General features: G+C 39.3%; 3 protein-coding genes across 5 annotated transcripts; 1 reads left to right on the top strand and 2 right to left on the bottom strand.

Annotated features, from left to right (window-relative positions):
* Nucleotides 1-558: 558 nt before the first annotated feature.
* Nucleotides 559-6,981, bottom strand: bin2a (bridging integrator 2a). 3 transcript variants are annotated; one of them, XM_044352779.1, is made up of 13 exons: nt 6,722-6,981; nt 3,680-3,790; nt 3,499-3,579; nt 3,195-3,249; nt 3,017-3,111; nt 2,758-2,853; nt 2,463-2,570; nt 2,285-2,370; nt 2,119-2,194; nt 1,936-2,018; nt 878-1,439; nt 710-775; nt 559-595 (listed from the first exon to the last, which is right to left on the bottom strand). In XM_044352779.1, the coding sequence occupies exons 2-12, from the start codon at nt 3,761-3,763 to the stop codon at nt 731-733; spliced, it is 1,371 nt and encodes a 456-aa protein (XP_044208714.1). In that variant the 5' UTR covers nt 3,764-3,790; nt 6,722-6,981; the 3' UTR covers nt 559-595; nt 710-730. The 3 variants fall into 3 exon arrangements, with proteins under 3 accessions (XP_044208714.1, XP_044208713.1, XP_044208715.1); XM_044352778.1 differs by having other exon boundaries at nt 559-605; nt 719-775; XM_044352780.1 differs by lacking the exon at nt 6,722-6,981 and adding an exon at nt 5,755-5,833 and having other exon boundaries at nt 559-605; nt 719-775.
* Nucleotides 5,489-9,182, top strand: si:ch211-210c8.6. Its single transcript, XM_044352781.1, has 5 exons — nt 5,489-5,902; nt 6,990-7,095; nt 7,360-7,466; nt 7,703-7,875; nt 7,963-9,182. The coding sequence occupies exons 1-5, from the start codon at nt 5,746-5,748 to the stop codon at nt 8,239-8,241; spliced, it is 822 nt and encodes a 273-aa protein (XP_044208716.1). The 5' UTR covers nt 5,489-5,745; the 3' UTR covers nt 8,242-9,182.
* Nucleotides 9,183-10,796: 1,614 nt separating this feature from the next.
* Nucleotides 10,797-18,933, bottom strand: racgap1 (Rac GTPase activating protein 1). The gene is made up of 17 exons (XM_044352776.1): nt 18,762-18,933; nt 17,856-17,958; nt 17,543-17,745; nt 17,273-17,415; nt 16,742-16,811; nt 16,577-16,630; nt 16,392-16,469; nt 16,123-16,240; nt 15,468-15,610; nt 14,879-15,043; nt 14,685-14,780; nt 13,728-13,926; nt 12,631-12,736; nt 12,096-12,228; nt 11,396-11,522; nt 11,179-11,278; nt 10,797-10,921 (listed from the first exon to the last, which is right to left on the bottom strand). Exons 2-17 carry the CDS (start codon nt 17,935-17,937, stop codon nt 10,846-10,848), a joined length of 1,893 nt encoding a protein of 630 aa, XP_044208711.1. The 5' UTR covers nt 17,938-17,958; nt 18,762-18,933; the 3' UTR covers nt 10,797-10,845.
* Nucleotides 18,934-20,532: the final 1,599 nt, after the last annotated feature.

Genomic DNA, 20,532 nt, shown 5'->3' with positions numbered 1-20,532 from the left:
ATTTTGTGAGTAAAAGTGATCAAACATACATTTATTTCAAGCTAAAATGGCAACAGAAGTTTTTAAAAAATAATGAATCTTAAGTAAATCCCTGCTATCAACTGGTTAAAATGGCAACGTGACAGTGAAGCGTAGCTTAGTTCCTTATGAAACTGACACCACAGCACAATACATCTGCATACAGTGACTATGCTGTAGTCAGTAAGTGTTTGAATAATGTAAACCTAGTAGTGTGTTAACTAGTATTCAGCTCATAAGATAAGTACTCTGATTTTAAAATGTACCTGCTTAGTGCAGAATATGATGCAATGAGTGGGATAATCACCCTGCTGTAATGTATCCATATTTGAAAGGATAATTAAGATGAAACAGATAAAACAGATGAAAGATGAAATTAAGTTTTGCCCATAATGTATATGGTGTGTGCAACTAATTCTAATAAAAGATACATTAAAAAAAACAAACTAACAGCAACAAGTCAACACGCAACATGTATCTGTGAAGCTCTGACGCCACAGTTGGATACTTGAGTGCGGCTGTCTCCAGATTTTTTTTCTCTTTTGCAGCTGTCGGCTTCAATCTCTTCAGGGCTATCCTGTTCAAAACAACATAGGGCAGACGCAGATGCATGAAAAACATCAATTAAGAATCAAAGGAACAAGATGAATTATATTATGTGACGGATTATATGCATTAAAATTGCACAAACCTTTTTCAAAGTGTAAGAACTTTAAACATCTGTGCTTTTTGAGTCATGTTTTTCTGCAGAAGCATCCTAGAGAGGGCACAAAAAAGAGTCATGACACAAAACAATGCATAGAGGAGGCCTGTACCACAGATCACCACATCTCATCTTTGTGCCAATCAAGAGACAAACCTTCTGAGCGTCAGGGTTAAACCCAGAAACTTCACCGTTCTTCAGTCTGCTTGGTTTAGGAGTGCTGAGTGTTACTGAGCTGTCGTCCCCTTCTTCAATGTGCAGCGGGTTGTTGTCTGCTGCAGACAGCTGGAGCTCCAAGCTCTCTGAATCACAGGAGTTGTTCAGTTCAGAGCTGCTATAACTCGGTGGAGCTTTCTCAGCACTCTTATTATCAGATTCTGCAGGAGGCTTTGGCTCAGACTCTTCTTCTTTCAGGCCCTTTTCCCCTTCCACCTGATTGCTGTCTGTGTCTGGCTTCAGCTCATTTCCAGCCGCCCCCGCTGCGCTGTCATCTTGTGCAGCAGGATCGCTTCGGCTGGATTCTGCGTCCAGATCCCTGGACATGGATTTTGGGGAGACTGCATGGAAGCTGCTCCCTCTGGGCAGTGAACTATGGCGAGGTTTGTCCGGGGACTTAAAACTAAATCTCCCAGTTTTAGGACTGAGGCTCCTGTGAAACTCAGAGAAGCTGGTCCTCCATTGCCTAGGTGACAGAGTTCGTCTCTTCAGGGAGCCATACCTGAAATATTTAGCGAGAGTAATATCAGATGAAAAGCAATGATTTGGATGTTTAGCTTCTCTCCCCAAATACAGACATGAGCTTATAAGAAGAATAATTCAACCTGGAATAGAAGCAAGTTCACTGGTATGCAATTTATCAGAGGACTCAGCTCAGTGCTGTGTGTGTACAGAAACCAAAGCATTGCGAATGGGAAAAATATAACAAATTATGTAGTAAATATTGGAGCTTTGGAGCCACAGTGCAACTGTTCCGCTGCAAAACATTTGGAATATCAACATTAAATGCCTTTAAGAGTTGGAAAAAAAACAACGTGTTAACATCAGTACTTTGGGAGAGGGCTGAGAAGAGACTGTGGGAGGTAATCTGTGAAATTTAGTGGAGCTTTAACCGTCATGAGTAAATGACATCATTTTGCAGCAAACTATGTCTTTTAAATTGCCAAGCATTAAAATAAAATGACTTCAAAACTCAAAGCTAAAAAGAAGAAACTAACCGTTGCAGCCCTTTCACAGTAAACACTTTGTCTGGATGCTGGGCCTGCAGCTCCTTCATCACATTGTGTAGATCAAGGTTGAGCTAAAAAAAAAAAAAAAAAAAGGAGAAAACACACTTTTTAAAATTGAGTGCTGTGTGCCAACTGAATTTAGTTGCTCAGCCAACTAAGAGCAAAACATACCTTGCTCATTTCCTTATAGAAGATGTCTCGTACATTTGATACGGCTGAGAAGACCGACACATAGCATCCGATGCGGCTAAAAAAAAAAAGAAAAACATCAAAACAAAACATTAGAAATGAGTATATCCACACTTATCATATGTTAACAGAAACTATTCTATCAGACCTGTCATTGAGTGCAGGGAGCTCATCTTTTAGCTCGTTGTTGATGTCTTCATAAACACTTTTGGCAGCGTTCAGCTCTTCCTCTGCCTGCAAGCAAGTGAAAGGAATTCATTTTCATGTATATTTTTGAACAAATGAAGGTTTAAATACACAGTGAAATGAGTCATTTTTTTCATGACCTTGTTTATCTTGACATCATCCTTCTTCTTAGCAGTCTGCAGTGCCTCCAGGTGGTGACGGGCAGAGTCGTAGTCGACCAGCTTTCTTCCCCTCTTGGCAACTTTCTCCTACAGATCGGAAAAGGCAGAAGATCCGGATGCATTATCTGTGTGATAGCGATAGTGTGTGTGTGTGTGTGTGTGGGAGAACTACATGCACGCCTATGTTGGTTTTCTACGTGTTTGCTCTCGGGCCTTTTGTCTGTCTGTGTGTTCGCTTCTGTTTGTTTGCACACTTAAGTGTCTCTTAACTTACCCTGACATCTGGGAATTGGCTCACATATGACTCCATGGTTCGTGCGGCCTGGTCTAATAGCTTCACCTCGTAGTCATTCCACAAGAGGTCCTCCCCCTTATTAAAAGGCGCAGCACAAATATTGCATTAATTATGTATGAAGAGAGGAGAAGAAAGGGGTTTTTTGGTCCCCTGGCAGTGTATGAATCTCACAGCTTTTGCACTTATAAAAGAAAAAATGTGCAGTGGTTCATACTGGCTTATCTTATTAGATTTTTACCTCAACAATGGCTCCTAAGTCGTCCTCTCCGACCCAGTCAGATTCATAAGCATCAAACAAAGACTGGGAAAGACGTCTTGAAGCTTCCCGCATGTCTGTAGAAAAGCAGAAGTGTCTATTTGAGACCTAGAAGAAACACACGCAATCTACAGTTCTGCAGCACGAAAGGATTTTTCACCTCTGACTGCATTAATGTAGGCCCTCAGATCCTTGAATATTCGGTTCCCGTCAGTCTGCAAACAGACAGAAAGGTTTTCAGGATGATTCACTGAGTGTATTCAATAAATCATCACAGTATTCCCACACATGTTGAAACAGCACTGGAGGGTTGTTTGTTTTGAACTGAAAGTATTTTTTTTATATATATATATACTGTAAATCTTTTTCAGTTGTTTAAACCTTTAAATCTGTTTTACTGTCCAAATAAACACACAAAAGTGACGCTGTACTCTATTCTGTTTATTAAGCAGGGGAATGATTACCTGCTGGTCAGTAAACTGTTGGATACAATGTTCAAACTGGTCATCTCTGGTCTCCACGGTCTTCCCCAGCTTTTGCAGTACCTACAATAACAAAAAGAGTACATATCTCAAAGCAACATCAATAAAGAGGTTATATCTTCTTCTCCTGTCATTTGGGAAACAAAAACTTGCAGAGTATTACCTTTTCTTTGCCTCTGCTCAGCTGTCTTTGGACTTTTTTAGTAAAGACGCCAGAGTTGCCCTTTTGACCAGCGCTGTCTGCCATTTTTTTTGTCTGTCTTTGTGTTTATTCCTGAGATGAAGGCAAACAGAGAAGAAAGAGTACATTATAAACTCTGGCCTGTAACACCATGACAAGTACAGCTCTGAAGAATTTAAAGAACAAATACTTTCCTCCTGAAAGTAATTTCAACATTTTTGATTGTATTTTATTAAATAAAATGATCCGCCCTCTCCAACCTCTCTGGCCTCTATAGTGATTTTTACATATGGACATCAATAGATAAGTCAGCATTCGGCTTTAATGTTGCACTCTGCCCAGTTTTCACACCTTTGCACTGTTTGATTCCTGTTTACAGACCACAGAAACAGTTTCACCTGTATACAGACAGTCCTTTTGTCTCTGAAGCTTGTTGTGTTGTTCTTCTGTGTAAGCACACTGAGAGCCACTTAACCGGAGTCAGATTCCTTGTATGTATCAACATAGTTGGCCAATAAAGATGATTCTGATTGAAAAACACCTGTGCTTTATCCTCAATTATATAATTCTACTATTATTTTTATTATTACTATATGAGTAGAAATATAAGTGGTGGCAACATATCTAACTCTACATTGCAAATCATAATGTCACTATAAGTACTACTATACCAATACTTATACTATTATTATTGTACTTTTAAATTATATGCTACAAATCATGGTACTCTGTTATGGATATTTCATAGTATTGTATTATTATTGTATGGTGTATATTACTTGTACTGCACAAATATTATGTATTTTCATGAATATTGTATCACTACTGGATTTGGATTTGTCATTAGTGACGAGAGTGATGAATATGAGAGTAATGTCTCACCTCATTGAGCAGAGTGAAAGTAGCAATACTACACAGTAAAAATAGTCCATTACAAGTAAAAGTCCAGCATTTAAAACTTGGGAATTGGTGAGTGTTATCAGAAATGTGTGCATAAAGGACAGATTCACAATTTTTCAAGTCTGCCTTCGAACAACAGTCAGGTGCTTAAATGAACACTGAAAGACATGTTTCTTACTGCAATTGTTCCTCCTGTTCATACTGGCTATTAAAAGATCTCCTTCAAATGTGCTTTCAATGTAAGTGAATCTAGAGTCCTTGTTTTAAGCAAAAATATATTTAAAGATTTGTCCGAGGATAATATGAAGCTTCATCCATTTGAGTTAGTCAAATAAAGTGGATATCTTCCTCATTTACAGCCTTTTTAGTAAAAAATTCCCTCTTTGTGTCATGGCGGACAGTGTTTTACTGTTCAGCTGCAGCGGAGGGATAGTAACAAAATGAGGAAATTTGGCACCAAAAAGACTGCGTGATATGTAAAATTATTATGTAAAATTAGATTTTAGTAACTAGCAGCCTAACTATAGCTGTCAGATAACTGTAATGGAATAAAATAATCTCTCTGAAATGGATGGCTGAATAGCTAGAATATGAAGTAACAGTAATGGTAAGTAAGTACCTCATCACTGTGATAAAAGTCCAGTACTTAATTAAAAAAAGTACTTAGTTACATTCCACCACTGGCCATGTTGATACAGATGACATTGGTTATTGTTGAGGAATGTCAAGTAATAAAATAATGATAATAAAGAAAGAAGAATACAACAATAAATAAATAGATAAATAAATTAACAAAAAAGTAAAACATCTAATTCATATCTCTTTAAAAAAAACTCTTGGAGTAAACTGTTTGTGCACATTTCTTATTATAAATAAATTTAATAAAGTCAATATAATGTCCAAATGTAATGATGAAAAGTTAAAAAGATGAACGAACTTTAGAGAAATTTGGGATTTATGGTTGTGAAACTTTCCATCACTGCCTCTCAATGACCGACGAAGGCTCCCTGCTGCTCTTAGTCTGCTGCTGCTCTAATAACTACAATACCCAGCGTCCCTTGCGGTGAAGCCATTCCTAGCAGTAGTATGGCAGCGGTGGACTTTAAACAGACGGTTTATTTTACTTTGGGTGTTGGGGGAGTGGTCTTATGACAAACTTTCATATTCCTGAGCTGCTCTCCGGCCTGCAGGACGTGATCATGGGCAGCACTCTCGCCAAATGTGCCGTCACAGACCTGAGCATCCAGTGGGCCGGCTGGGCTCTGGCTGCAGCCTTCAAAACAGAGAAGTTCTACGATTTGGCAGGTAAAGTTGAAAAAAAACAGGCGATCATTTCGATTTGCTGCCACGTGCTGACTACTTTTGCAGGCTGGTTTGTTATTCAGCTGAATTAATTGGTGTAAACTCGACTCGACAGAAAAGCGATTCACATTTAAGCCTTTGTCAGCAAATTAAACCGTAAGTGAGCTGTTGATTTTAAAAAGAAAGAAGTGTTTTTGCCTCTGCGATTAGAGGTTGAAGGGTCATCATTATAAAACCTGTGTTATCTAAAATAGATTTGTTGTGAAACAGCCCCAGAGCTCCTCCTTCAGCTTAACAAACGGCATATTGATCCAATCAGCTTAAAGCTTTAACTTAATGGTCCCGTGTCAGCAGGGGCGTGAAGAGGAAAAAAGGGGGCTTTTTGGGAGCCCAATCAAGAAGTGACACCCCAATATTGATTGCATTGGTATGCTGGTAACAGAACAAATCATAATGCATCTTTGTCACTACCTGGTCTCACTTTTTCATTGCTACAAAAAACTATTTCACCTCCAATTCAAACAGTCTAAACAGTGGTAAAAAAGTAAGTAATGTCATAATTAACACAGCTGTTAACAATGTTGATCAAATAAGAATTAATGTGTGCTCAAATTAATACTTAATATTCTTGTGCTTTCATTCTTTCACCGTCTCTGTAACATTCAGCAAGTTTTATTTAACATTTGTGGCAACTTCTGAGCATAAAAAGCTGCAGCCAATGAGGAAGTCACAGATTTCTGATTAATTAGGTCAAATATCTAAATACACCTATATAAAGTCAATTATCAAATCATTTGTTGCATGTAGAACAGCGTAGCTTACCTGTCGACACCGTTGACCTGATTTCTTTTTAAATTTGGCAAACGGATCACCTTGGCGCTTCTTATACGTCCTCTTGTGGTGCTCCACTGTGCGCTGTGGCTGTGTTTTTACCCTTGAACTTTGGAACCAATCATCTGCAGTTACCTGGGTAGAAGATTTATCGAACACGCCTTACTCTGTGACAAGTAGAGCCATCTGCCATGCGCATGTCCCAACCGCCCTGAGTCTGCAGTTTTATCACCGTCTCTTGTTTTTTTTTTTCCTCCAGGATCTGGCACATTTATACTACTTGCTCACCTGAGTCGAATCTGGGGAGGAGCCAAGTATATCCGTCAGAATGTGCAGACAGGGCTGGTGACAGCATGGGGACTCAGGTGAGTTGGCAGTATTGACCCCTCAGTATTATACATCCAGCGAGACCACTGAAACACGGTCACATAAAACTCCAGCAGATGCATGCAGAGATACCTCCTATATCTACTTGTTGCATTAAAACCCACAGAGTTTTGTATCAGTCCAGTCATGGAGGGTCACTGGCGAGGTCAGAGGAGGAACTAATGAATGTAAAACCTTACAGGCAAGTTAATGAATAATGCCTTGGTTAATGTGAACGGACGTTAACCTTGTTCTTTCTGCAGGCTGGGGACATTCCTCTTCATGCGGATCTTGAAGGACGGCCATGACCGCAGGTTCAACAATGTCAGAGACAGCCCAGGGACTTTCTTTGTATATTGGACCATTCAAGGTAATTGGAAGTGAGGTAAACGCTTTCCTCGCTGAAACTCTCATTACCATAGTCCTTGACCAACTGTTCGAAGGGAGGGGGGGTGGGGGGGTCCTGTATAAATCATTGTCTAGTTTAAAGCTTTTTATATGCATTTATTCTAGCTAGGAGCTGTTGGTTATGTTGGAGTTAAAGTAAGTTTACTGTATTTAGTACGTGCAGTATCAAGGCAGTCATTTTTTCCCTGTTTCTTTCAGCTCTCTGGGTATTTATGACCCTCCTGCCCACCCTCATGCTAAACAGTGAGAAGCGAGACGTGCCTCTGGGAACGAGGGACTACATTGGCTGGGCTGTATGGGGCCTTGGCTTTGCTACTGAGGCTATTGCTGACCAGCAGAAACTGCTTTTCAAGCGTGACCCAGATAATGCTGTAAGTTAAACAGACTTCATGAGTTGTTTCTCCAGACTGCATCAGAGTATAACAACTGTAGCGCCCAATTTACTTTTCTGCCTCCAGGGGAAGTTCATCCAGAGTGGGCTCTGGGCCTACAGCAGACACCCAAACTATTTTGGAGAGATCCTGCAGTGGTCGGGTCTGTGGCTCTCAGCTTCGTCGGTAATGCAGGGTCACCAGTACCTGAGCGTGGCATCACCTCTCTTTGTTTGGTTCTTGCTACGTTACGTCAGCGGCATCCCCATCCTGGAGAAGCAGGCCATGAAGAGATGGGGATCAGACCCAGCCTTCCAGGACTACATCAAGAACACTCCTCTTCTCTGGCCATGGCCTAGATTTTGATGTTAGACATTTGTTATAACATTTAAAACACTTTCTCAACTGTTGTGTACCAATAATTACCTCACAGAGTACATTATACACACTCAAGTCCAACAGAAATCACATTTAGCCATCCCTTTTTGCAGTCAAACATAATGTCAGTGTGTTTTTCAAAGGTACTGTTAATAGTTTTTCATTATTAAAAAGGAAGAAACAAAAGATCTTTGGGAAACTATCAGAAATGCTCCTTTTCATATTATCCGGCTGGAGGTGTGTCTGTTCGATTAACAGCAGCCGGCAGGCTGAGCTACAGCAGGAGGGACAAAGTAAACAAATTTGTGCCATAACTACAAGTCACGGGCATGCAGTGTGTTATTATCAGTGATGCTGAAGAGAAAAGGACCACACCAGCATCTAAACGGACCAAAATAACATTTGCACCTACATTTACATGCTGTTTAATGGGCTGCAGCTAATTAGCAATCTAGCCTGCGAACTGACATTAGCAAGGGGGTTTTTTTCACCAGTAAATGTTTGTCTGGTGACTCATTCAACGAGCTACGGTGGAGGACAAGACATATGTTCATGTTTGTAGGTTAGATAAGGAGACTTAAGCGGGAAAGATAATGTGGGTTGTTCAGTCTGTGGTTCTATATGTTGAGTAGCAGGATGCTATCAGGCTCAGTGTGACCGTTTGCTCTCCCTACACATAAACAGATAACTGTTCTGGTGAATTAATGCAGAAATGTACTCATTTCTCCCTTTTGAGTTTCCTCTCAATGTCTCAGGACATGATTTACAGAGCAGATGTGTGCTGTAGCAGACAAAACATGCAATCTAATTTCAGTTGGACTTTTGAGTGTTATTAATAAAACTCAATTATTTTAAAATGAGTATGTAGTTATAACTCACATTTGCTGTCACTTTGTAAGTATTCTTTTCAATAAATTCAAATGTATCACTACTGGTTTCCACAAATTATCTTCCTGTGTAAGATCAATAAGTGCATTTTATTGGATGGAGCAGGACTGACCTGTAAAACTACATTTATTTTGCCTTTTAGTCTCTACAGATTGAGAATCTCTACAATGAAGATTTCTGTTAAGATTCTCAATCATGTGAGATGTTGAATCATTAAACTGGTGGTTTTAAGGCGGAGTGTAGGAGGCCATCTTGGTCAAACTGGAACACCCATCAGTCCACATGATAATACACCACTTTCATTACGGTCTTGACATCCTCCCAGGCACTTTAAAGACCAATTCACACCGTGACTCATGTGATTACAGCAAATTTTATGACAGCTGGGTGAACTGATGACCCAGATGTGACTTTAACCACTCCCAAGGTGTGAATGAACATTTAGAGGTTAAATATCCAACTGCCAATTAAAACTGAAGCTTTTTGAATGACAGGCGAAACATCCAATACCAATTGTACCCCGACAGGACATTTAAGTACATGTTTCCTATACCGTTTCAGCCTCCAACTCAGATTTCAAAGTTAAAAAAAACAGCACTCAACATTCAAACAGAAAGGACACCAGACATTTTTTGTAAATGTTAGAAATGTATTTTATAAGTTACATGAATTTTAGAGTGTGTTTGTGTACAAAATTTGTGCCATGAGTTAATGAAATAATGCCGCGGTAACTGAACTGGCTAATTTTACAAAGCAACTGCCTTTTGCACAGAGTTTCTCATAAGCAACCTCCCACAGTACAAACATTATACAGTGCAATAAACACAGAGGGAGCTAAACTATCTGACCAAGAGCCAAGATTACAGCCTGACATAAACCAGTGGACAATGTTCCTGATGATCACTGGCAGTGCAGGATATACTGTAAAAAAAACACAAGGACAGTGAAGACTCTTTGTCCCCTTTCACAAACAACAGCACCCATGAGTCATGCTTGTAGGTGACGATTCAAAGAATTAGTTGATGTGAAAGGTCCTAAAACTACTGTTTGTAGTTGAAGTATAAAAGGATTATAAACATTTACAGCACAATTCTCTGGGGGGAGGACGGGGGTGAAGACAATCGAACTTGAATAGAGATAAAAATGAAATACAAACATCAAAACTAGAAGATCTTACAAGCACACAAACATTCAATTACAACCTAGATTGAAATGCCAAAGAATCAGCTCTTCAACTTCTGAGTGACACATGAGTTGAGAAGCGAGAGAAATGATTAAATTTAGAAGCGCCGAACGATAAAAACTGTGCATATACAGTAATATTTTCAACTATGCGCACATTTCTCTAAAAGATTACAAAGTAAGTACATTCTCATTTGTTAAAGAGGTGAACTGAGAATGTCGTGTTAAACATTTAGCAAGAATTGCAGCTCTAAAGACACACAAGTGTCCCCATAGATGAGGAAACCTGCTATTTGGTTCAAAAAAAGAATCCTTTTACAAACATGTAAAATTGTCAAAATACAACTCTTACCATTGTGAAATATTAAAAATGATTATAAGTATATGAAGGAAGACTAAGATGGAGGTGTTTATAGTTATTATCAAAGCAGTACCATGTTGTGTATTATGCATAGATGCAAAAAACGCTTTGCTCGTTTGTTATTGCAGTTTTAATGAAGGGTTAAGTGTAGCTGCTTTGGATTACTTCAGAAGTGGAGATGCAAAGAATTTCCCTTGGCGATTAAATCCGACTGCTGATTTGCTCTTGCTCCCAAATCTGCAACAAAGAGTGCACATAATGACGTTTAATGGAATTAGGAGTCAGTCAATAAAAGAGAGTCAATGAAGGATAATGAGATATTGTACAGTAGATTAACTTCAACAAAGATGTTTGAAGGAGTCAGCTACTCTTTAAATTTTAAAAAAAACGTTACAGCTTTTCAGCACACATCAGCGCCGAATAATCGTTACATTATGGTTTGTAAAAAAGAGTTAAAAAGCAGGAGCAGAGGCGGACTGTGCTTGTGTGTTTACCTGGGTGTCAGAGAGGATTTCATGCGCTGAGACAAGGAGCTGGAAGAGGGAGTTTTATTGAGCTGGTGCTCTGGAGTGGTCAGAGGTCCCAGCATGCTCACTGCAACAGATCAAACAGTCAATAATGCGATCTCAACCGTGCTCAGACTCATATTAAGTGCACTTCAGAACAACACACACACACACACACACACAAAAAAGTTTTGTGAGCCCGTACTTCTTTCAGGGGTGGCGTAGCAGTTTGCGTTCTCGATGATCAGGTGATCCAGGTTCGGATGCTCGTTTTCTGCCATCACAAACTGGCCCCAGTAATCCGCAGGCAGAGCCAACAGACGCTCCACAACCTGAACAGAAAGGGATTAGTAAAAAAAAATGCAAAAGGATCAAGGGCATTTCAGTGTGTTGCCTCATCCTCTTCCAACAATGGCGAGCTGGTTATGAAGATGCCTCGGGCAAGACGGAGGGGGATTACTGAAATTGGGATGATTTTCTGAAGTGTAACATACAGTTAAGAGCTTTTTAGTGGTGTCCATCTTTTGTAATAGTTCAGTCTCATACATTACACAATTTAAATAAATACATTTTGCTTGATATTGTGAGCTATTGATCACAATTTCTGTTAATCTACAGTGTAAATAACTTAAATATAAAGTCAAGAGGTTGTGATATGTAGCACAACAAGCTAACAAAAACTGGAAAATGAACTACATTCCTGCACATGCCACAGGGAACAACTCTCGGGAGACTAAAAACTGGCGCAACATGGGGAAGCATTTACTGTGAATCAGTCACCAAATTGACCAGGTCTGAAATCTTAAGAATAACTTTAAAGCTTTGTGCAGAAGTTATTATATTATATGATTTAGAATTGAAGAAACATGATATACAGTTATACATGATCAATCATTCAGGTGTACCTTGGGTTGTCGTTTGGTGTCCTGTAGGATCGTCATAGGGTCGGGGTTGGGGACAGTGTGACCCACAATAGTCGGACCAAAGACCCGAGCCAGGTTGCTGATGTCCATCTTAGTGTCCAGACTCTCTGCAACTCTGAAAGATTTTATAAAGATCCAGTTTAGATTATTCAACCTCTTTAATGATGGATATCTTTTTTTTTTCAAATTGATCAAAGTTTCTTTCATATTAAAATAAACTTTATTTCTCCAAGACAACAAATCATTGCCTTGTTTAAAATTCAGGAAATTAGATACAGTTGATGTGCTGGGAACACATTTTTGCCTAAAGCAAAACAATTAAATTTAGATGGTACAGCAAAATTCAAAAAAAGGTCAGACAGACTGGAGTGTTGTGTGAATATCAACATATCCCAAAACTGCTTTGATGGCTTGCATATTTCTGCTACAAATTCAGATCAAATACTTTTTAATTAGCTGTGTCGTGACACGCATGGCTCAGTTAGGTTTCCTAGTATTGTGTTCAGAAGCTGCTGACCTCTGAAGGTGACAGACTAAGAAAGCCAGCGTGTCTCTGTTGGGCTGCGGCAGGTCACCGATGGTTTGGTACATCAGAGCTATGCTGTTGTCGTCATCTGAAACCTCTGAGAGAGAGAGAGAACAAAGAAAACAGTTTTGTCAGCAGGGATAAAAACCTAGAGGTTGTGTGGATTTATGAACAACTTGAAAGAAAACTTATCAGACTCCAGCAACAAAACAAATACAAAAAAAAGGCTAACAAAGTGAAAGATCAATCTGTTTTTTTGTTCCAGGCTACTGCCCACCTGAAGTTTCCATCACTGCTCTGAAGAAATTGCAAAAACAAAGTAGACGCACTTATGAGACCTGCATTTAATGGGTCTGTTGGGGACATTTCTGCTGTTACACAGGTTGCATTATTTAAAGGGGACCCATTGTATTTTTCCTTATTTTCAGCCATATATATATAATGTTACAATGTCGGATGTTTATATTCAACGTGACCAAAGTTCCAAATAATGAGGTAAACATATGTAAAAGTAATCCTTGAGGCTTCAGACTACTCTGAATACAAGGCTCCCAACGGTTTTTTTCTACCTTCAAGACGAACTGACGGATCTTGTGATCGTGACCGATTTCCTTATATGGTCATCTGCTCCAGGCAAAGTGCGCCCACAAGTGCTACAGTGTGTGTTGGCGGGCTGCTCTCACAAGTGAGTTATATACAAATTGACATACAGTTGACAAGCACGGGGAAATTAGCTATAGAGACCAAAATCGTTTTTTTGCACCAGGCTGTAAACATGTTGCTGCTGTTAAATTGGGCATTTTAACATGAAGGTCTATGGGGACTGACTCGCTTTTGGAGCCAGCCTCAAGTGGCCATTTGGGGAACTGCAGTTTTTGGCACTTGCACATTGGCTTTACTTTTCAGCCCTGGAAGTTGCCACCTGGCTGCCAGTATAAGATAAATAAGGATTTTTTTTGAACTATGAATCATGCAAAGCTACTCTAGTGGAGTCCCAGAATAAAAATATAGAACAGAATATTAGCATAACAGGTCTCCTTTAAGGTCCTGCTATAAATTTCTTTTTATTTAGTCACACACACACATACCGGCTGCCTCCATGAAGGGACGGTTGAGGCGGAAGGTGAGAAGAGGCTCCTTGAGGTTCCTCAGAAAGTCCTTGAGGAGGCCAGTGATGGCATGGATATCGTCCACCTTGCTGAGCACAGGAACAGTTTTGCTACGGAGGAACTTCTCCTTCAGGTCCTTCACTGTGCGATCAGCACCAGACAAACGGTACAGTCCAGCCTAAAAAGGGAATAAAGGCAATTATTCACTATTTATTGTTGAATTTTTTTCCATAGAACTTTGGGATGTCGCTGCAGCCACTAGCAACCAAGAAATGGCTCTTCTGGCTCTAGCTTCATATTTCGCAAGAAAGCAAATAAGTATATTTTGCAAGATGTCAAACTATTCCTGTATGTTCTGCCTTTCCCACTATTTAAAAAGGAACAAATAACCAACATGCAAATTACCCACTTCCCTTAAAATCCCCCTTAAAAAATAGAGTTTTTGTCAGGTTTGGCCATGGAGCTAAGATATTTTATTGCAAAAGCAAAAAAAGAGAGAGAAAGAAGAGAATGTGAGACAGAAACAAAACAGTAAATTACAAAGACAGCGACACAGTCACACAACAATCAGCCAAAGTTAAGTCATTTTAAGTAGATTTGGAGCCGTAACACCACCCAATTACAATTTTAATCTCCCAGGAACACATTGTAAAATCTTATGTGAGACGGAAACAAAACAGTAAACAAGAAAGAAGAGACAGCGACACAGCCACACAGCCACACAAGCAATCAGCCGGAGTTAAGTCATTTTAAATAGATTTGGAGCCCTACCACTGCCCAATTACAATTTTAATCTCCCAGGAACAAATTGTAAAATCTTAGTTACAGCTCTCCGTCTCAGCTCAAGGGTACGCAATTAAAGATAACAACGGTTATGTGCGACTTAACTACCTTTTACATTTCTGCATGACATTAGGACAAAAGGACATCACTCACCTCGTGCAGCCCCCTTTGCTCGATCTCACTGATACAGTGGACTACGAGAGGAGGAATCATGGGCGACGTGTCAGAGACGTAGTCTGCAAGCACGCCCTGAAAACAGACGAGAAATGGGGTGAACTGTCAGTACTATGTACCTGCACATCAAGAGAGAAATCAGGTATAAAAAAATGAAATAAAATATTACACACCTCCCCGATTTTGACTGGTGTACCACCCAGGTTGGGAATACACGGCAGAGGGCAACGCTCGCGACACTCAGGGTGTGAGACCACCCTGCAGTCACGGCACTTCAGAGCAATCTTGCCAAACTTGATCCTCTTTCCACAGGGGACGCAGGATTCAGGCTTAATGACCTGTAAAAGACAACAGATGGCACTTAGGAGGGCTGGTAAAGATAGTGGGGCAACAGACACATTTATGTTCAGCTAAAGCTAAAAAACTGAACCTTGTTTTGGCAAAAAACTAAGTAATATATACTGCATACATAAGAACAAGGAACAGTTTGAAATCTTTCAATACTGATGCCAATGAGGTGCTGCACAGTCACCAAAATAAGCCTATAAAAGTACAATTTAAGAAATTAATTATACTACAATGCAAGAACCAGATGATGGACAAATAAGTAAACTTATTGCCATAATGGAAAAAGGAAGCAAAAAAATAAGTAGGTTGAAAATAACCAGAGTACCAGAACCTGAATCTAGCAGAAAATTATCTTTTCTTGTCCTTTTAAAGCACTCAATTCTCACAATTTTCTCACACAAATGGCATTCTTACAGTTTTGGAGACGAACTCGTGATGACGGACACCTCCGTGGCTCTGAGGAGTGCTGGGCTCAGCTTTTCTCTGTTCCTCAGGGTTGCAAGGCTGCTTGAAGATATCCTCAGACTTGACAGATTCAGAGTCCCACTCCATGGCAGCTGAACAGGAGAGATAAAAAAAAATAAATACCTGCGTGTTATATACCATGACCATTCTGCAGTTATGAGAAAATATACAGTTGAATCACTGCTGCAGCACATTTAAAGTATATTCAGACTCAAGGAACCTATCAAAATAAGAACATTGTGATTAATATGCAGATGAGCACAATCAGCTTTAATTAAGTTGTCATTTGATGTTTATCTGCATCACAACGGGGTCCTGATCGTATCTCGGTAATTGAGTTACGGTAAATTGATTTTGTGGTTGATAATTTGAAAGGAGCCTAAATTTTTCAGTTCCTCCAGCATGACTCAAAGTTTATAACGTTGCCATAATTTCATAACAGCCATATGCATTTAATAAATTTCATCTAATATTAATAGATTAATCTAGAGCAGAGTGACAACAATTTCACACTGATTTTCACTGCAAAAAGTATTGTATAATTATCCCCAAAAGGCTGAAAGAAAATTAGTCTCTTAGCCCTAAATTGATTTTTCAGTCTTACCAGTCTTTCTCCTGCTGCGAGTCCAATAGGGAACGGTCTCAATGGTAGAAACTGCCTCAACGGTCCCTCCATTCAGAGGCACAGTCACTGTGGTCTTTGTCAGAAGAGTCTCATTTCCCTGTCAGAACAACCACATACAACCATGTCAGAGCCCAACAATTATTCTTAAGACAAATTGCATCAGCTTTTGGTTCCCAATGACACAACATATTTCAGATTTCAGTCATGACAAAGTGATAAAGATATCCAGTCTGGAGCAAAGATCTTACCCTCTCTGAAGTTCTGCCTGTTGATCGAGACCTTTTGGAGGCCAGTGGAGGACCATCGACATGATTTCTGGAGGAGCGCTGAAATCCAGACAGCAGAAATTACATCTAAACCTCCAGAGAAGATAAAGCTATTCTTTCAAAAACAAACGTTTGAAAGAGAAAAAGTGCACAAGTACTTAACATACCCTCTTTTCTCGCTTCTTGAGTCGCACCGTCCTCACAGTGGAGGAGTCCCAATCCTGTCACAGATCAAGCACACCAAAACTTTGTTTAAAAATTACAGTTAAAGGAGAGTCTTTTAAATTGTTAAATATGGATTAAAACATGGCACTGAAAATCAAAGTACTTACAAGAGAGTCATCAGTTTTATCATAGCTGATATCTGATAAGATGGAAGCAGACTCATCTATCGTCATCAGTCTATAAGGAGCAAAAGAAAACGTGTGTTAGAGCTAGTCCGCAGTGTTCTCTACATGTGGAATTTATTTGAGCTGCCAACACATTTTTACTAATTGTTTTAATTATCATTTCATCCTTTAAAAAAAATCTAAATGGAAATGCAGTTGAAAGATTTTGAATAATTAACTGGATGCAAATAAGAGCAGTTAGAAATAACTCCCCAGTTTGAAGTTAGCTTGTGAAAACAATCTCGTATTGCATCTCAAATCTAAGTGTCAGATGTTCCCACGTGCAAATGATCCCCCCACTGGGTTAACCAGCAGGAATACTGACGCCTGTATTATATCATGTGGCTCGAACATCAGCTATTGTAGCAGACACAGCACTGATAAGGCAGGTTTCCAAAATAGAAACTCTGTTGGCCACAGACAAGAACTATAAAACATGTCTACACTATATAACTGTATGAGAGTTTTTCTTACCTTCGGCTGGTATTCAGGTTGGCTGCTGCCTGACAGTTTGTGTTCAGGAAGGCCAGAGCTGATCGCTGCTCCGCACTCAGCTGAATGCTGTTTGTGGATCCCTCGGTGGTCAGGAGGTCCCTGATCAACTGAATTTGACGGTCCTGCATTATAGAAACGCAAGCAGAGCACAAATGAAAAACTACTTGAACCAGATGATAAACTAACAAGAGTAGACTTACTATATCAAGATATGTTAGCAAACAAGGGTTGACATTTGCTCCGACATACCAACTTCTCACAATCAGCCTCAGCCTTTTGTCTGCGGCGGATCTCCACATCAACTTGATTGCGGGCATGTTTCAGTTTGACCTCCAAGGCTCCCCTCTCCGTTTCGGCTTTGGTGAGAATCTCTTTGCAAGAGTCAAGCTCCTGCTCTGACCTCAGCCATTTGCGACGGCAGTCATCAAAGTTTTGTGCCATCTGAATGAAGTCTGGGAAAGAGGATGGACATAGTAAGGTGGCAGGCATCCGTATAGGAACCTAAGGCATCTGTGTCAAATGATATATTGTAAAGATAAATAAAGAACCATAAACTACTCACTGGGTTCAATGTTCTCGTTCAGAATATCAGCTTGCATCCTCAGCTTATCATATAAGCTCTGGAGGCTCAGCACAGCCTCCATGATGTTCTATAGGTTCAGACCCTTAAAGGAAATACTTTACAGGTTAATTACATTTAACTCATAGGATAACATGGGTTATATAGACAGAGTTGGTGTATGGTTGCAATGTAGCTATATTAAGACATCTGACAAATTAAGAGGAAGTCAGACATAAACTTACAGCAAGTTACCGGTGTGTCCAAAAGTTTGGACTCACCTTCCCATTCACTTCAATGAAAAAGTGTGTCCAAACTTTTGACTGGTTACTGTAACTGCAATGAAAACAATGCATTAAAGTATCCAACACCCCCAAGTGTACGCACATGTTGATATCTAGATCTGCAACGATTAATTAGTCGCTTGAGTTAATCGATTAGCTGCCGACTATTTAATTAATCTGCGACTATTTTGATATTCAATCAACGTTAATCGTTTTGGGTCATTTTTTTTGACAATAATAAACTGATTATTTTTGGGTTGTGGACAAAACAAGACATTTGATGTAGCATCATTGGCTTTGGGAAACAGCGATCATGTTTTCACCATTTTCTGACATTTTATGGACCAAACAACTAGTTAATGGATGAATCAAGAAAATAATCGATAATGAATATAATCGTTAGTTGCAGCTCTATTGAAATATCGTTATATTACAAAATTTCATCTTCGAAAATAGAACTATTTTGATTCTATCCTACTACTTCTCCGGGGAATGACGTTACACACAATAAACCGTTTGATTGAAAAATAACACGGCGGTTACGTTGAGTCTGACGTTAGCGGTTAACGTTAACTTTTGTTTCCAACCCCACGTAAGCAAAAACAGATACCCAGCAGTTACTTACCGTTTCTGAGAAGATGTTGGACAGCAAAACCCTTTCGGTGAGGTTTATCAAACCGCTTAGTTCCTGTTCTTTTTCTTAGCGATCACCAGCGTTGCACCTTTGTCCGCATCCTGAGCGCGTTGCATTTCAAATTTCGCCTTTGGCCAATGAGCTGCCGCCTCACCGCGCTGCTGCGTCACTGCAGACAGAGAGGGAGGAGAAGTGACTTCCGTGTTCGTACTTTCAAATGTAAACCCATGTGTACTGCACTCACACAACATCTAGAAACGACAAAAATCGATAATTAAATGTTAGTTAAAATATATACGGTTATCAATTGGTTATCAATCTGTCACAATCAAAAACAAAAGAAAAAAATAGAGAATCAAGAAGAAGAAAAATGCTACACTTCCGGTCGCAACTTTCAAAATAAAATCCATACCAGCCATCTAGTCTCTTACAGTAGTTCTCAAAGTGGGGTCCGGGGATCCCCAGGAGACCTTGAGGGAGTATTAGAGGGTCCCCAGCAAAAAGGGGAATAATTGATTTTCACTATAATTCCTCCATAAGTAGCACAATGACAGAATGTACGACTATTCTGGTCACAGGTTTCATACACTTTCTGTAATAAAACATATAAAAACAAAAATTTTATCAAATGGGAGTCTGTGGTCTAATTTGTGTCACTTTAAGAGTCCTTGATATGAAAAAGTTTGACCACTGGTCTATGATATTAGCAGAGGGACTTTTTTTTTTTTCATGGAGCATGTAAGTGGAAAAATAACGACCACAGAAAGTCTGCCTAAGAGCTACTGCATGCAGTTGAGCTGGCAATGTTTGTATGCCACGCCTGTGAGGGAAAGGTGTCCTGCATCTATGGCTCTGTGTCAAAAACTGTTTTTCAAAAAAATGTTTTAAATGAGTGCATCCCTACAGCCATGTGTGGTTTGTCAAAGTGCCTGAATTTCTGTGGTGGAAGAAGAAGTACTCAGATACATAAGTAAAAGTAGTAATACCACAATGAAAAAATACTCAATTACAAGCACACTAAAAGTCCTACATTCATCTTACTTCATCATATCTTACTTTAGTAAAAGTCGGATACATAAGTATTGTAATCAATATGTACTTAAAGTATCAGAAGTGAAGGTACTATTTTTTCAAAATGGTCACATCTAGCACATCTAGAGTGTCATATTTGTTATACATGTATATATAAAATATGAATATTAAAACATGTGTAGTTCATGTGTACATGTCAGAAGCATTTTAACGTTGAGTTAGAGCAACACCTTACACGTAGTGTTGAATCTATATGAATCTCTATAACATGTTGTTATATATAACAAACTGATCATATATTTATGTATAAAATATTGATCTGAGAAGTAACTAGTAACTACAGCCGTGATATAAATGCAGTGGAGTAAAAAGTATAATATTTCCCTCTGAAATGTAGTGGAGTGGATGTCTAAACTAGCACAAAATCGAAATACGCAAGTAAAGTACAAGTACCTCAAAATTGTACTTAAGTACAGTGTCCCACCACTGCTGACTTTGACCAAGACACCTACCCCAATTACTCCTCTTTTAAATAAGTTATATTTATAGCCTGTATTTGTACACCATTGTGTTCATCTGTGGATATGAAATACTCTTAATTTGTGCTAAAATGTCTTTAAAGGTCTTTGAGCAATTAAAACACTGCAGCATTTCTCCAATTAAACGTTTTCTATCGTGTTCTACTCTACATTATTGTATCATCAAACACACTACTAGCTTAGATGATGAG

This window comes from Thunnus albacares, chromosome 5 (assembly GCF_914725855.1).
Source record: "Thunnus albacares chromosome 5, fThuAlb1.1, whole genome shotgun sequence".
Lineage (NCBI taxonomy): Eukaryota > Metazoa > Chordata > Actinopteri > Scombriformes > Scombridae > Thunnus > Thunnus albacares.
This window is presented reverse-complemented; position numbering and strand designations above follow the sequence as displayed.

Bases quoted from the DNA above. Each gene is read 5' to 3' on its own strand.
- racgap1 (XM_044352776.1), bottom strand. From the start codon at position 17,937: ATGGAGGCTGTGCTGAGCCTCCAGAGCTTATATGATAAGCTGAGGATG. The intron at 17,416-17,542 runs GTATGTCGGAGC...TCTATAATGCAG, and splicing joins AGGCTGATTGTGAGAAGTTG to GACCGTCAAATTCAGTTGAT. The intron at 16,812-17,272 runs GTAAGAAAAACT...TGCTCCTTATAG, and splicing joins AACCTGAATACCAGCCGAAG to ACTGATGACGATAGATGAGT.
- si:ch211-210c8.6 (XM_044352781.1), top strand. From the start codon at position 5,746: ATGACAAACTTTCATATTCCTGAGCTGCTCTCCGGCCTGCAGGACGTG. The intron at 5,903-6,989 runs GTAAAGTTGAAA...TTTTTCCTCCAG, and splicing joins GAAGTTCTACGATTTGGCAG to GATCTGGCACATTTATACTA. The intron at 7,096-7,359 runs GTGAGTTGGCAG...TTCTTTCTGCAG, and splicing joins GTGACAGCATGGGGACTCAG to GCTGGGGACATTCCTCTTCA.
- bin2a (XM_044352779.1), bottom strand. From the start codon at position 3,763: ATGGCAGACAGCGCTGGTCAAAAGGGCAACTCTGGCGTCTTTACTAAA. The intron at 3,250-3,498 runs GTAATCATTCCC...GTCTGTTTGCAG, and splicing joins AACAGTTTACTGACCAGCAG to ACTGACGGGAACCGAATATT. The intron at 2,019-2,118 runs GTATGTTTTGCT...TTTTTTTTTTAG, and splicing joins TCTATAAGGAAATGAGCAAG to CTCAACCTTGATCTACACAA.